Genomic DNA, 13,571 nt, shown 5'->3' with positions numbered 1-13,571 from the left:
CACACACACACACACACACACACACACGAATTCTTCCATGGAGGAAACCAAGTCACATTTCAACACCATCATGTGAGTAGGAGGGGGGAGGCGGGGGGTGCTCCTTGTGGGATTTCTTTCGGCCAGACACGATGACATCATGTGTATTTCTCACCCTCATACTTTCCAGACCAGTGAGAGATCCTGAAAATTATATATGAAGACATTGTTGTACATTTTTGGAATTATGCTACCATGTTTGGCCATAGGAATTGTTTGAGTATATAACTATATATATATCGAATGAGGTAACTATATATATCGTATGAGGTAATGCTGTGTTGTGGGTAGGGGTGGGGGGTGAGAGAAAATGATTTGATTGGCTATGCAACAGTCCCACCTACAGGACTCCATAAAAGGCTGAATTCAACTCCTTCAACACCACAGATGAACGAAGAACATCTTTATTGTTTCTGCCGGGGTAATAAAAGTAATATACAGTGAACACCATTTAAAAAAAGCTAAAAGATTTTTGATCCCTCCACAGTGCAAATATGTTATGGTGTGTGAGTCCTTTCAACTGATATGTATATAATCAAAAACAAATACAAACTTACAAACTAAACTTTAAAATGTAGTAAAATAACATTCTGATCTTTGGCAACTAACTTCACTTGAAAAAGGCAACAATTTCAGTTAAAAGGCACTTCAGTTAAAAGGCCACGCTAATAAAGGCTCCAAGCATGTGGTTAGCCGGCTGCTATAGCACTTGCTGCGGCACTAGCTTTGTGCGTGTGTGTATATAGGTGTCTCAGCTGAAGTCTCTGTTGGTGAGGATCACGGGAGCCACCAGGGTCCACAGGTAGATGGAGAGACCCAGCCAGCTGGAGCAGATCTTCACCCACACGGCCGGCATGGTGGTCCTCATGTACTGGTAGTCTGAGTCGGGCCTGGTCGGAGGGGGGGGAAGGAGGGATGATATACACGGTGCCACTGCAATACCGGTGCCTCAGTGCCGTATTAAGGGCACAGAATACCAAGCTTCCTTAAATGTGTTGTTTACCAGAGATCTAGAAATAGGTTTCTTCTTGGAAAAGTTTAAACCTAAACATTTCCCCTCTCCCTCTTATAGACAATATACATTCAATTAGAAATCACATGATTATTACATTTCTTTACGTACACAGGTGTTTTATTCCCATTTCTATCAAATGTATAGAAAAAAAAAGAAGGAAAAAAGTTATAGACGTTGACAACCATTTTACCCCTGGATCAATAAAGTTATCCAATATCTGAATCCATCAAAAATGAAAAACGCAATTAAACCGAACAAAAACAACAACAAAAAAAAAAAGTAAAAAAGGGAAAACAACACGTAACCACATGAGCCGGAGGTACTCACAGGTACCAGTTGGTGAGCGTCATCATGATGTGCAGCGAGGCGAACATCAGGCAGAGGTGGAAGAAGGTGTAGTTGTAGGTGACGGCCTCCTCCTCGTTGTCCACGGCGCGCCGCACGCCGTCCTCCCCCTCCGCCTCCTCGTAGCCCGCCGTCAGGCCCTGGCCCTCCTCCGTCAGCATCAGCTTGTTCACCGCAGTGTTGTTGGAGGAGCGGAGGCTGCAGGGGGGGGGGGGTAATACACAGACAGACAGACAGACAGACAGACAGACGATATTTTACATTCAAATCACATTCATACTTCTATACATAAAAGTAGAAAAACACAGGATAAGACTTGGATATTGACTACACTTGCCCTCTATAGGTTGAACACATGCTATGGCATGAGCCATTTGAGACATTCCGCTAACAAAGCCACCATTAGAATGTTTACGTGGCGATGCGGGGACGCTGATTGGTTGCGCACCGGGGGGGGTCAAAGGTGAATACCGTTAAACTTTTGGCAACGGCAGAATCCCCGGCACGGTGCTGCTCTTGCATCAAAAGTGCCGGTAAGCTCTTTTGCAAATATCATAAAATGATATTATCGTTGTCAAGCCAACGGCATGTTAACTAGGGCTACTCAATTATGGAAAAAAAAAATCATAATCACGATCATTTTGGTCAATATTAAAATCACTATCATCCAAACGATTATTTTTGAGTTCAACAGGATGCATTTATTCAGCATTTCTCTCAACTCAACTTTGAAATTTCTCCTTCAAAAAATACACAAAATCTTCAAATTGAAAAAAAAATTCAATTCGAAAATAATGTACAAATACATATGTATCCAGCTGTGTATGCAAAACATTTAATGGAGTAAAATAAACAGAGTTTGTTTGGTGATCGTTTGATGCAAAGATTGAAATCACGATCAAAATTCACGATTCATCGCACAGCGAGCAGCGCCGCGACCAGGGCCTACCTGGCGTAGAGCGTGCAGAACAGGAAGATGGCCAGCCCCACAGCGTCCGAGGCGTCCCACCACTGGACGCTGCCGGGGGCGGGGGTGGGCGCGGGGCCCGGGGCCGGGGTGGGACTGGTGTTCACCAGGCTCAGCAGGCTGGGGTTACACTGGCGGTCTGTGGGAGGGGGAGGGCAGGGGACTCATTGATCGGACACAGGTTCAGGTACCCAAGAACTCTGGACTTCGAACCCATAATGCTCCTCATATTGCACATTTCAATCCATTTACTTGATTGACTTTATTTTATACCGTTTTGTTTTACCTTAGCACTATTTAGAATTTAATTCTTGTAAATATTACTATTTTATTTTATCTCATTTGATATTGTGCAGACTGCGGCGCACCTTGTTCTTCATGAACTGAAACTCCCTCACCCCACTGCAAAGTGTGGTTCACTGGGTATCCTGGGTACTCACTAGGGTTGTTAGTCATGGCCGACCAGGTGATGTACATGGTGTAGAGGGAGATGAGGGAGGCCTGAAGCAGGCCGGAGCTGGGCTGGGCCTCCTGTTGGACACAACACAAAAGGACAACCAATAAATAACCACGGCCAGGATGTTTACCAGGATCGCTAGGCAGCCTTTTTTTTTTGTTCAACGGTTAAAGTGCTTTTTTCCGTCTCTGCTTCTCCAGATAACGCGTTGACGTTCTGTTTATGTTATGTTGTTATGAGCGATAGCGGTGTAGGAACAGGCTGGAGAGCGGAGAACGTCACTACCCTTAGTAGTGTTCAAGGCCAGTTCTGATGACTGAAGGACCCTAGCCTAACTCAATTTGTGTGTGTATGTGCATGCCTCGACTGTCTGGTGTGATTTCAATAAGTTGGATGGGTGCTTGCAACCCTTGAGGGGAGGATGCACAGACAAATCAGTGTATTGCAAACTCATTAAAAGTAGAGTAGTAATAATGCAAGGGACATCACTGGTAATAGTCCTGTGAGACCAGCCAGATATTCAAGTTTGTGTTTTCTAATGACGCTCTTGCACACTTTACTCTTGCAGAAAACAGTTGTAGGCAGAGCAAAAACTTTTTTTTTTCTCTAAGAAAAGCCTTCTGGGATTATTCCTGCCCATCCTTTCACATTGTTAACCATGAGAATCCCGGACGAGAACGGCAAGGATGGGAATCACCTGGATTTTGGGCAGGATGGCCACGATGGAGACGATGATGGAGAAGAGGAGGTTGAGGCTGATGAACACCTTGTGCTCGGTGCAGTCGTCCGGCTGCGTGTAGAAGACGTAGAGGAGCACCATGGAGGCGAAGGCCAGAATGTAGTGGAGGATGGTGAAGGACAGCAGAGCTGAGAGAGAGACAGAGCACAGCGGACCATGTTGAAGGACAGCAGAGATGAGAGAAACAAAGCATAGTGCAGTGCTTCTCAACTCTTGGGCGGCGACCTTAAGTGGGTCGTGGACTTGTTCTGAATGGGTCGTGGAATGTGTAGTCCAAAAAAATAAATAAATAAACAGACTGCAGAGCTGAGAAAGACATAGAATAGTGAGAGAGATAGAATCTCAACGTTATATTGTCCTGTTGCGTTCCTCTCGGTTCTAGGAGGTATCTTGGAGGTTTTGACTACTTTGGCCGCTACGGTTACCTGCAAACCAGCACTTGCTGTTCCCGTCCTCAGCCCTCTGCAGCCAGGACTGGTTCCAGGAGTGGGCGAAGTCCACCAGGAGGATGAGCTGGATGATGATGAAGCAGAAAGAGCCCACCGCGCCAAAGGAATACCAAACTGAAAAGATACAATTATAATAGGGATTAGAATCATAGTTCAGATTCATAATGACCCCATTTGACACAACAGTATGGGCAGGTGAAGATAAGGTACTTCAGGTCAGTTATTGTGCAAGGGAAACATCTGTATCGAAAGATCTATAGCATACCTGTGGTAAAAATCCCGTCTGGAATGAAGAAGGCTCCAACAGTAATACCAACCAGTATGAGAAACTTAAAGAACCAGAATCTGTGAACATAAAACACAATAGTTTAGAGCAAAAACAACTCGTGGGTGTATAATGGACGTGCATTACCAAAGCCCCACCACCAGGTGGCGCCACTCTTCTTAATAAACCATGCTAAGTGCAACGTAACCGTACCCATTTTGGATGGATGCTCGCGGGTCCTTGCTGCTGCGCACGCGGATCATGATGATGGAGAAGAGGAAAAAGAAGCAGGCCATGGCGAAGCACATGCGGTACACCGCCTTGTAGCCCACCATCAAATCACAGTTCACCTTGTTTTCTATGGTAGGTATGCTGACCCCTTCCACACAGAACCCGGGAATCTGATGGGCAAACATGAAAATGAGGTCAAGTAGTTGAACGCATGTTATTGAAATGAATAAATATGATATGAATATCCAAGATTATTATTATTATTTTGTTTGTTTGGTTATTTTGTTTTTGTTGCATTTATTCCACCTTTTGTTCCAGGGAAACAAATCAATCCTCATTATAAATTTTTTTTTAAAAAATTTAAAGTCAGCCTTCAGCCCATCACAATATCTTTGAATGACCACAAGTTCAATCGTACGCATTTACAAAACTACCTTTTAGTCAAACCTTCTTTCCCATAACCACGATTATTTCTGTGAGAAAATTTCAGAATTGATTACCGATGGCCATCCGACAAATCAGTGCATCCCTATCCTTCTTTCTTTGCTTTTTTCGGACTATTAACCCACTGAGAGCTCATCACAGGACACAGCACCTTCTTGAGCTGCGTCTCCATGCCGGGGAGGACCATGAAGACCGAGACCAGCGCCCCCAGCAGCAGGAGGAAGGAGAAGGCCAGCCGAGTCACCGTCGAGTTGTAGGCCGACGGGCAGCATGACGACAGCAGACAGGGGGCCGAGCCGCACAGACACGATGCCTGGAGGGGGGAGAAGTCATGAGAGTAACCCCAAACGGAACCATCTACAGCCTTATGGTTAAATCTAACCCTCTCTCATGGTTCAAATCAACCCTTGTCACTTCTAACCAAGACCTGAACCGAACCATCGCTGGCCTAATACCTAGATTAAACCATCTCTAACCTAATCCCTGAAAGCATCCACAGCTTCAATTTCGTGTGTGTGTGTGTGTGTGTGTGTGTGTGTGTGTGAAAGAGAGATAATCAGTGTAATGCATGCATGACTTGCAGATGTCTTTGGCTCCAAATTGGTCAACAATACATCTATTATGAAGCCAACGTGCCACACTGCTTAACAAACCCTTCACATAAAATCCAGGTCACATGGTTGCCATGTACGTCCTGAAGTCAGTCTGAAAAATCCACGATACAGGTTAGTTAGTTTACATTGGACATTCAGAAGCGACACAACCATGAAGAGGTGTACCTGGTGGGACTGAACCTTTAGATTAAGATCAGGATACTAAACTCAACATTGTCGAGCCTGGGCGGTGAAACTAGTTTGAAACCCGGAAATCCCGTATTTTCCTTGTTTGTCGAGACTACTGCGCCTAACTCAGATAACCGTCCTACACCACTTCGCGCTATGTTTTACCTGGATAAAACAACGAATTCCACACGGACAACTATATTTGAGTCACAATAAAGATGTGTACAACGAAAATTGGCCTAGAAAAGGTTGACGCGTTTTTAACAAGTTACTTACAAGATACAAGCCCATACTTTTAACACAATTGGTTTGTTAGATACCTGTTTAAGAAAGCTGTTACTTTAAACTTACGCAGCTGGCAATCGAGCACAAAGCCATACAAGCTCCCATGTTGTAGTATTTTTTAAATCCAACAGAAACGAAACTAAGATTAGGGAGCGATCACTGGTGTTTTGAGGATAACAACATGGCCTTTCTTTCAAATCGTTTTTTTTTCTTTTGCAACTGAAACCCAACACCCCTGATCTGATTGGTTCTTAGTAGCTGTCACGCCAAAGTTTTGACCAAACCCGCCCCTTTCCTTCAACGCATACAACAACAATTAGACACGTTATTAAAATGCATACCTGTAGGCCTACATTCAATAGCCTTTCCCTGCATACAATCAACACTAGGCTTATTGTAGTTAATAATTTAAATAAACATTTACATGCATGCATTTAGCAGGCTATATCCAACGCAACAAGTGAGCAGCAGTATATGCAGTTCGTGTTTAAACGCAATTTTTTGGCTTATATATCAACAAAACGCCTCAGGCCACTTCCAAATATCAAATACGTAACACATTATGGGCCATTTAACTTCATAGTCTAATTCTATTATATTCTCATCCCAATCATTCGTATCCTGCGGCTACCTTGTACCTCGAACGGTGCTATTAAATCCAAATCATTATCATAACGTAGCTATCATTCTATTTTTAAGATATTCTAATCTAGTGTACCATATTTTATTCAACAAAGTCCTAAGAAGAGACCAAACTCTCATCAATATCCTCTCTCCTCCGCCCGCCTTCGACGGACGGCAGCATCTGCTCCGACTGAAGGTCAGACACTGGAGCAACAGGGGGCTCCCATCTGCCGCCGTCTGCCCTTGAGGAGAAACACAGCGCGCTGCACTAGAGCTATATTAAAGCACCTGTGAACGAGGAGCTGTCCGTCCAAAGATAGCTCCCGTTTCATCTCCTCTGCACCTCCACACGCACGCACGCACGCACGCGCACACTCATGCAGGCAGGCACACACACACACACACACACACACACACACACACACACACACACACACACACACATACACACACACACACACACACACACACACACACACACACACACACACACACATGCACAGACAAACACACATGCACATACACACACGCACGCAGGCGCACACTATCACAAATGCGCTCGCGCACACACACACACACACACACACACACACACACACACACACACACACACACACACACACACACACACACACACACATGCATACACACAGTCACGCGCAGGCACGCACGTCAGGACACAAGCATTATTTGTATTTGTTGCATCAGACATGCATTTAGTTTATGTCTGTGTGCTTTGATTGTGCCATGTCAATGTTTTTTTTTAATTCGATGTACATTATGCAATTAAACCTGGTTTATAATGTGAACGTGCAGTGCATTCCCATTAAATTACGTTATGCTCCCTCATGGGGAAATTGTAATAGGTTATTCTAGAGGCTGCTTTACGCATAAAATCTGAAGATAAATTGGGCATAGCAAATACATCAAAAACAACCTGTTGATCGATAGGCGTATACAGCAGCATGTGCATGAGCTGTATTGGTCACTGTATAGTCGCTTCAAACACAATGCCCATTCTCTCTCCCCATTGGACAGAGTGGCGCTGCTACCATCTGGCGGTACGCGCCAAACCTGTGCTCGCGGGCTCTGGATTCTTTGCGGCAAAAAAACATTTCATTTGTGTGTTCCTGAAATTGACTTCGATTGTATATTATTACTTCAAATAGAATCACACATCAGGAACTGCGTTTTTTGTTATTCCGGAGATCTTGTGGCGGCAGTGCCCCCCTCTCGGTAAAACCACTATGGTTGAAACCTTTCCATTGCGCTCTGAGAACGCGCACTAAACCGTACGGGTGCGTCAACGTGGGATCTGTTCACTTAACGTGACCGCGGACCGCTGCCAGGCGTTTTAAACGTTTTTTTACACACAATTTGTTTCATGGAGGCAACATCAAAAACACCGTAGGTTTATTTCTCGTGCGCGGAGAGTGCGGTCACCGGAGGATAGTTGCAACCTTGGACTTTTCCCTCGTCACGCGCACTGACAGTGGGTGAGTAGCTGATGGGGCCATGTATTGCGAACATGTTACATTTACTCTACAAGTAGCAGTGCTGCATAACGCCTGGACGTGCAACAATTAGTCTCATACGAAGTTGATCAAACATGCATAATGTAATGAGCATGTAATAACAACAGAGGAAGGCTAGTTAGTGTGTGTGTGTGTGTGTGTGTGTGTGTGTGTGTGTGTGTGTGTGTGTGTGTGTGTGTGTGTGTGTGTGTGTGTGTGTGTGTGTGTGTGTGTGAGAGAGAGAGAGAGAGTCCTGCTGCCGCTGTCCTGCTGTTATTAACGCATGAATACAAACATAAAAGAGTCATAACAACTGCTTCGATGCAACGAAAACAAAGGCACTCGGTCTGTTTTTGCATTGTGCATTATTTGTGATTTCTGAGAAAGTACATCTGTGATTCAATTGGGTGAAATGTCCTATGCAGGGCTGTATAATATGCGCCTACCTGCCACCTGACCAAAAAAAAGATTGTGATGGGGATTTTACGGTTGCCAATAATAAAAACGCTAACGACTGTTGACATTTCTTTCGTAAAGTCTACCAGCGTACTGTCGCTGTGTTGTTCTTTCCGCTGCACGAGCCAGCAGTAAGGTCGTCATCGGTTGTTCTTCAATCTGCTTTTGTGTAGGCATATCGCACTAATGACATGTACTTAGTCTTTGGTATCATCGGTGTATCATTTGCCAACAATGAGACGCATCAGCGTGCAAACAATGCTCTTGTCTCCATGGGCTGCACTTAGTTTGTTTCCAGACTTGCATTATGTTGTAGCCTATATCTGCATGACAACATTGAAGGACAACTCGAAGCTTGTGGCCTGATTGGTTGTTATTTGGTCGATTTGTCGTCTGGTTTAATAACCAAGAACCAATTATACTGTCTTGTTTATTGCAATTGTATTTTGCGTTTAAAATAAAAAAAAAATTCTCACAGTTAATACATTCAATTTGAAAACAAAACAAAACAGTGTATGTTAGTCAACCATGAAAGTCAAAACAGTCTACCCTGTCTCAATTCACAGGGTTTCAATTTCCCCGAAGTGTGCTATATTATTCTCCGTAAACAACAGGTTGTTTCACAGACTACTCAGGTAAAGTAGTACTCCACCACCTTCCTCATCAAGTGGCCCTCGTCAACCTCTTCTGCTGTGACCGTTTGTTAATTATTTAACTAATCAGTGATTCAGATTGGAGGGAGGCTTATCCTGATCAATGTAGTCACCGGCCTGTGTTTTTTCAGTGATTGCCCTGCTTGCTGTGTGTGTCATTTGATTTCTGTTTTGACTAACGTTTGTAGCTTCCATTTCAGTTAATTCACTGTGTAGAAGTCTATCACACATGTACACATACATGCACACACATGCATGCACACACAAAACATACATGCATGCTATGCACACACACACACACACACATGCACAGACACACACACACACACACACACACACACACACACACACACACACACACACACACACACACACACACACACACACACATACACACACACACACACACACACACACACACACACACACACACACACACACTGACTGTATAATTGCCTTTTGCTGTTCTCACACTCAAACATGCAACCTTTGGATAAAAAATGTAAAATCAACGTCCATCTGTCGTCTGTCCCATTTAATTTGACCACACAGAAGTAAATTATATCGTGATTGATTCTGGGCCTTTTTGTCCTCTCCATGATTGACGCCCACCGTTCATGTGTTGAAATACTAAGTTGTTCATTATTGCTCCGTATTGACCACACTGACCTATACCAGTTCCATGACCGTCCGCTACTGACTTCTGTAAAGCCCAGCGCCCTTTAGTGTGACCTATGTACTTGTTGCACCATTCACCCTGCCTGACTTTCATCTTGCAGGGTGGGGGAGGGGCTGGGGTTTATGGAGGTGGGGGGGCGGGGGAAGGGGGGGGGGGGGGGGGGGGGGTTATTTCCCAGAAGGAGTCGGCCATGATGTCAGTCTGACTAAGGCGATGTTGTTCCGAGCAGAGAGAGAGAGTAGATAAGAGGCAGAGGCTGGTGCTCAGCTCCATAGCACAGGTCCGGGCAAAATAAATGCTTAATGGGCCCTGCTGTCCTCCATCTAGCGCTCTCAGACCTGTGGCCACTCAAAGCGCTATTGAATCATTGCCTCACGTTCACCCGTTCATACGTCCATTGGTACAGCGACAGCCGGCAACTATCAGCCTGTCGGGAGCAGTTAAGGTTAGGTGCCTTGCTCAGGGACACCATAACACTCGACTAGGAGGAGCCATGGGAGTGATGTTTTATATTGGGCGCTATGGGCACACAGAATCCGTCAGCATATCGTTTCACAGTTCCCGCCCACAAAAACGATGATTGGCTCAGTGAAAACTCATCAAGCCGAGTACTCCTCAAGACAACACGATACCAGACACTGAAGCGCAGATTATTGTTTTCACAGTTGGAGGGGATTCAGATGCTGGACGCGGGCAAGGGGAGACGTCCAAACAGATGCTATTGCCCCCGTCGCAGCTCCTGAGCCTCGGCTCAGCTCACTGATCACCTTGATGCACCCCTCAAAGTATTCAATGCAGGCCATGGAGCTGAGCTGAGAGTTAGTCGATGGGCGTTTGAGCCGTGCTAGGAAATGAACACAATACAGGTCCCAACTCTGCACGCCTTTTTTTCAGAGGTTCATTTAGTTGATTAGCCAGTGGAGCCCCCTTAACGAAGAGGGAGAGGTTCAATAGGGGCTTGAATTGCACTTCAAACCAGCATGGTCGATTAGGTTGTGCTTTTTTGTGTTTGCAGCAAACAGCTTTTTTAATTTCGCGCACAACGGCAACGATGAATACTTTGATGATGATTGATGCTGGTGCATTATTCAAGGGAGCCAACACACAGGGCCCCCACTTCACCACCATTAAGGTCCCCGCTTAATGTGCGCGTGTGTGTGTGTGTGTGTGTCTGGATGTGTGTGGGTGTGTGTGTTGTCTGCTCCTTGTCCTTTTTATTGGCAGGCCGTGTCTAGGCATGGGCAGAAACAGCCAAGTTATGTCACATGTCACTATCAATGTTCTGTGGTCGGGTGCATTCTTGCAAGTGTGTTCGTATTTGTGTGTGTGTGTGTGTGTGTGTGTGTGTGTGTGTGTGTGTGTGTGTGTGTGTGTGTGTGTGTGCGTGTGTGTGTGTGTGTTCCTTCTCAGTTCCTTCGCTTCCCCAAACATAACGAACAGACAACAAGTGTGTGTGCTAAAATATTTATACTGGTTGGACCAAGGCATGGATCATATTGTTCTTCCAAAGTCACATTAGTAATTCATGCATTCTTCCACTCATATATATATATATATATATATATATATATATATATATATATATATATATATATATATATAAACAGTTGCATTGTGTCATCGTGTATCTCACACTAATACCCTCACCACTGATGATCACCAAGCCCGGGCAGAAGAGCCGGGATTGAATGAATCTTTAATATCAAAAACGCTGATCTGAGACCAGAGCACAGAGCGCTCTCCTCCCTTTCCCTCCCTTTTAGACTGAATGAGAGAGTAGCAAAGATCAATAACGACAGATCATACAGCAGAAAGCGCCCCCATCGTTGTGTCATAACATCGTCACACACACTCACACGGAAGAATCCTCTCCTAAACTCTATTACCTAATCACTGCTATTATCTGGGTCCAGACTAGACCAGGCTGTAGACCAGCCGATTAATCACGCAGACCATGCATGGATTATATGGCAGTCCGCCTCGCTGTGGCCCTACAGCTTGCAGTCTATACACTATAAAAAGGAGCTGGGGGACGGGGGGGGGCATTTAGTTTCGCGATTAACCTAGCATGAAACGAGGCTGGCAGAGTTGAACCGTGGCCCTGTGATGTGATAGGCCCCTGCCAGCTACCCCTGGCAGACGTCGGGTTGGATCCCCACTCGGTGCAGAGTGTACTAATTGCTCTAAATTGCTATGCATCCGTTTGTTGTGATTGACCGTCCACCGGGAGAAGCCATCCTGCAATCTTTCTCATGTTTTTTTTTTACCCATGTGAAAGGGTACACTTTGTTTTTCCCGGCCAAGCGTGAATCCCCTCCTTGTTTGCAGCCTCTCCCGTACTGTGTCATTTCTTGTTATGTATTTTGTGTGTTTCCCTTTGCACTTTGAAATTGGCTTTAATTAGCAGAGGAGTCGTTGGGTGTCACGAGAACACTTTCCTCTGGCTTTGTGGTTTATCAACAAAAGACGATCCCCCCCCCCCCCCCTCCGACATCAGTAAAGAGTGTTGGGTGGTGAGGGGGGGGGGGGGGTCCATTAACAGCCCTTTATCGTTGCAGTCTTTACAGCCATTGATTTGTTCATTTTAGCGACACTAAAGCTGGCTTCAAAGAGGGGGGATTGTGTTCTAAATGTTTCAGCCACATACCGAGGCTAATCGGACGACCACACTGCCTGCTCAGTTTTTGTGTGTGTTTCGTCTTCTTACGTAGAACGTGCAAGGCTACACAGCTCGGTATCGCACTTTGAGGCAAAGTCTTCAAGTGATTTTGTGACTTTGATTCCATGAGTGGGAGCTCATCGTTCATTCAAGCGGAGCAGACAGCCTGAAATGTAAAGGTGGGGAGGATAAGGGCCTATTTGATTCTGCAAGAGTGTGTGTCTGTGTGTGTGCGTGTGGAAGATTCTCAGTAAGGGGGACTGCAATCACGTCGTCTCATTAGATCTCGTCTCCCTTTCTTTGTCCTCCTTCTCTCTCTCTCTCTCTCTCTCTCTCTCTCTCTCTCTCTCTCTCTCTCTCTCTCTCTCTCTCTCTCTCTCTCCCTCTCTCTAACTCCTAGTTCTTCCTCTCTCTCTCTCCCTCTCTCGCTCTGTCTCTCGCTCTGTCTCTCTCTCTAACTCCTTGTTCTTCCCTTCTCTCTCTCTCTCTCTCTCTCTCTCTCTCTCTCTAACTCCTAGTTCTTCCTCTCTCTCTCTCTCTCTCTCTCTCTCTCTCTCTCTCTCTCTCTCTCTCTATGTGCCCGTCTGGCGACCTCTCCCCACCTCTCCCTACTTGAGCCCTCCTCTGCCTCCTCAGAAGACGGGAGTCACACCGGGTAACGGCGTTGTGCGTGGTGTAAAGGAGCAGGGTGTCTTTCACACCCCGACGGTGCCTCTGTGGCTCGGCACCTCGCCACGGGGAGACACAGCCGGGCCGGGAAGGAGAGGAAAACGACACAGAAGAAGAGGAAGAAGCAGAAGAAATCACATTTACTTCCGTGACAGGAGCAGTGGCAAAAACAATCCGCTTTCTGCTCTCTGCTCCCCCTTGTATTAGCGGCTTACAACAATAGTGCTGTTGCCATGGCAGCAAGTGCAAATTAAGCTTTAGGATGAACGGGTGGTGGTGGTGCTGGGTGATGGGAGGCG

General features: G+C 45.6%; 2 protein-coding genes across 2 annotated transcripts in view; one reads left to right on the top strand and one right to left on the bottom strand.

Annotated features, from left to right (window-relative positions):
* Nucleotides 1-433: 433 nt before the first annotated feature.
* serinc2 (serine incorporator 2) lies at nucleotides 434-6,216 on the bottom strand. The gene is made up of 10 exons (XM_084484413.1): nucleotides 6,085-6,216; nucleotides 5,103-5,264; nucleotides 4,490-4,677; nucleotides 4,277-4,356; nucleotides 3,988-4,125; nucleotides 3,521-3,690; nucleotides 2,807-2,897; nucleotides 2,349-2,505; nucleotides 1,382-1,597; nucleotides 434-929 (listed from the first exon to the last, which is right to left on the bottom strand). The coding sequence occupies exons 1-10, from the start codon at nucleotides 6,121-6,123 to the stop codon at nucleotides 791-793; spliced, it is 1,380 nt and encodes a 459-aa protein (XP_084340539.1). The 5' UTR covers nucleotides 6,124-6,216; the 3' UTR covers nucleotides 434-790.
* A 1,706-nt stretch (nucleotides 6,217-7,922) lies between these two features.
* LOC311364879 (cAMP-dependent protein kinase inhibitor beta-like) overlaps nucleotides 7,923-13,571 on the top strand; it is an 11,273-nt gene continuing 5,624 nt past the window's right edge. The window contains exon 1 of the mRNA XM_084484370.1: nucleotides 7,923-8,138. The gene's annotated coding sequence lies outside the window, so the exon portion shown is untranslated. The remainder of the gene's footprint in view (nucleotides 8,139-13,571) is intronic.

This window comes from Micromesistius poutassou (assembly GCF_964030765.1).
Source record: "Micromesistius poutassou genome assembly, chromosome: 20".
NCBI lineage: Eukaryota > Metazoa > Chordata > Actinopteri > Gadiformes > Gadidae > Micromesistius > Micromesistius poutassou.
The sequence above is the reverse complement of the archived record's forward strand: the minus strand, read 5'-3'. Positions and strand labels throughout refer to the sequence as shown.

Coding starts and splice junctions, on each gene's coding strand:
- serinc2 (XM_084484413.1), bottom strand. CDS start 6,123: ATGGGAGCTTGTATGGCTTTGTGCTCGATTGCCAGCTGC. Junction 4,678..5,102: donor TGGAGACGCAGCTCAAGAAG/GTGCTGTGTCCT, acceptor TTTGCCCATCAG/ATTCCCGGGTTCTGTGTGGA. Junction 2,506..2,806: donor GGCCATGACTAACAACCCTA/GTGAGTACCCAG, acceptor CCCCTCCCACAG/ACCGCCAGTGTAACCCCAGC.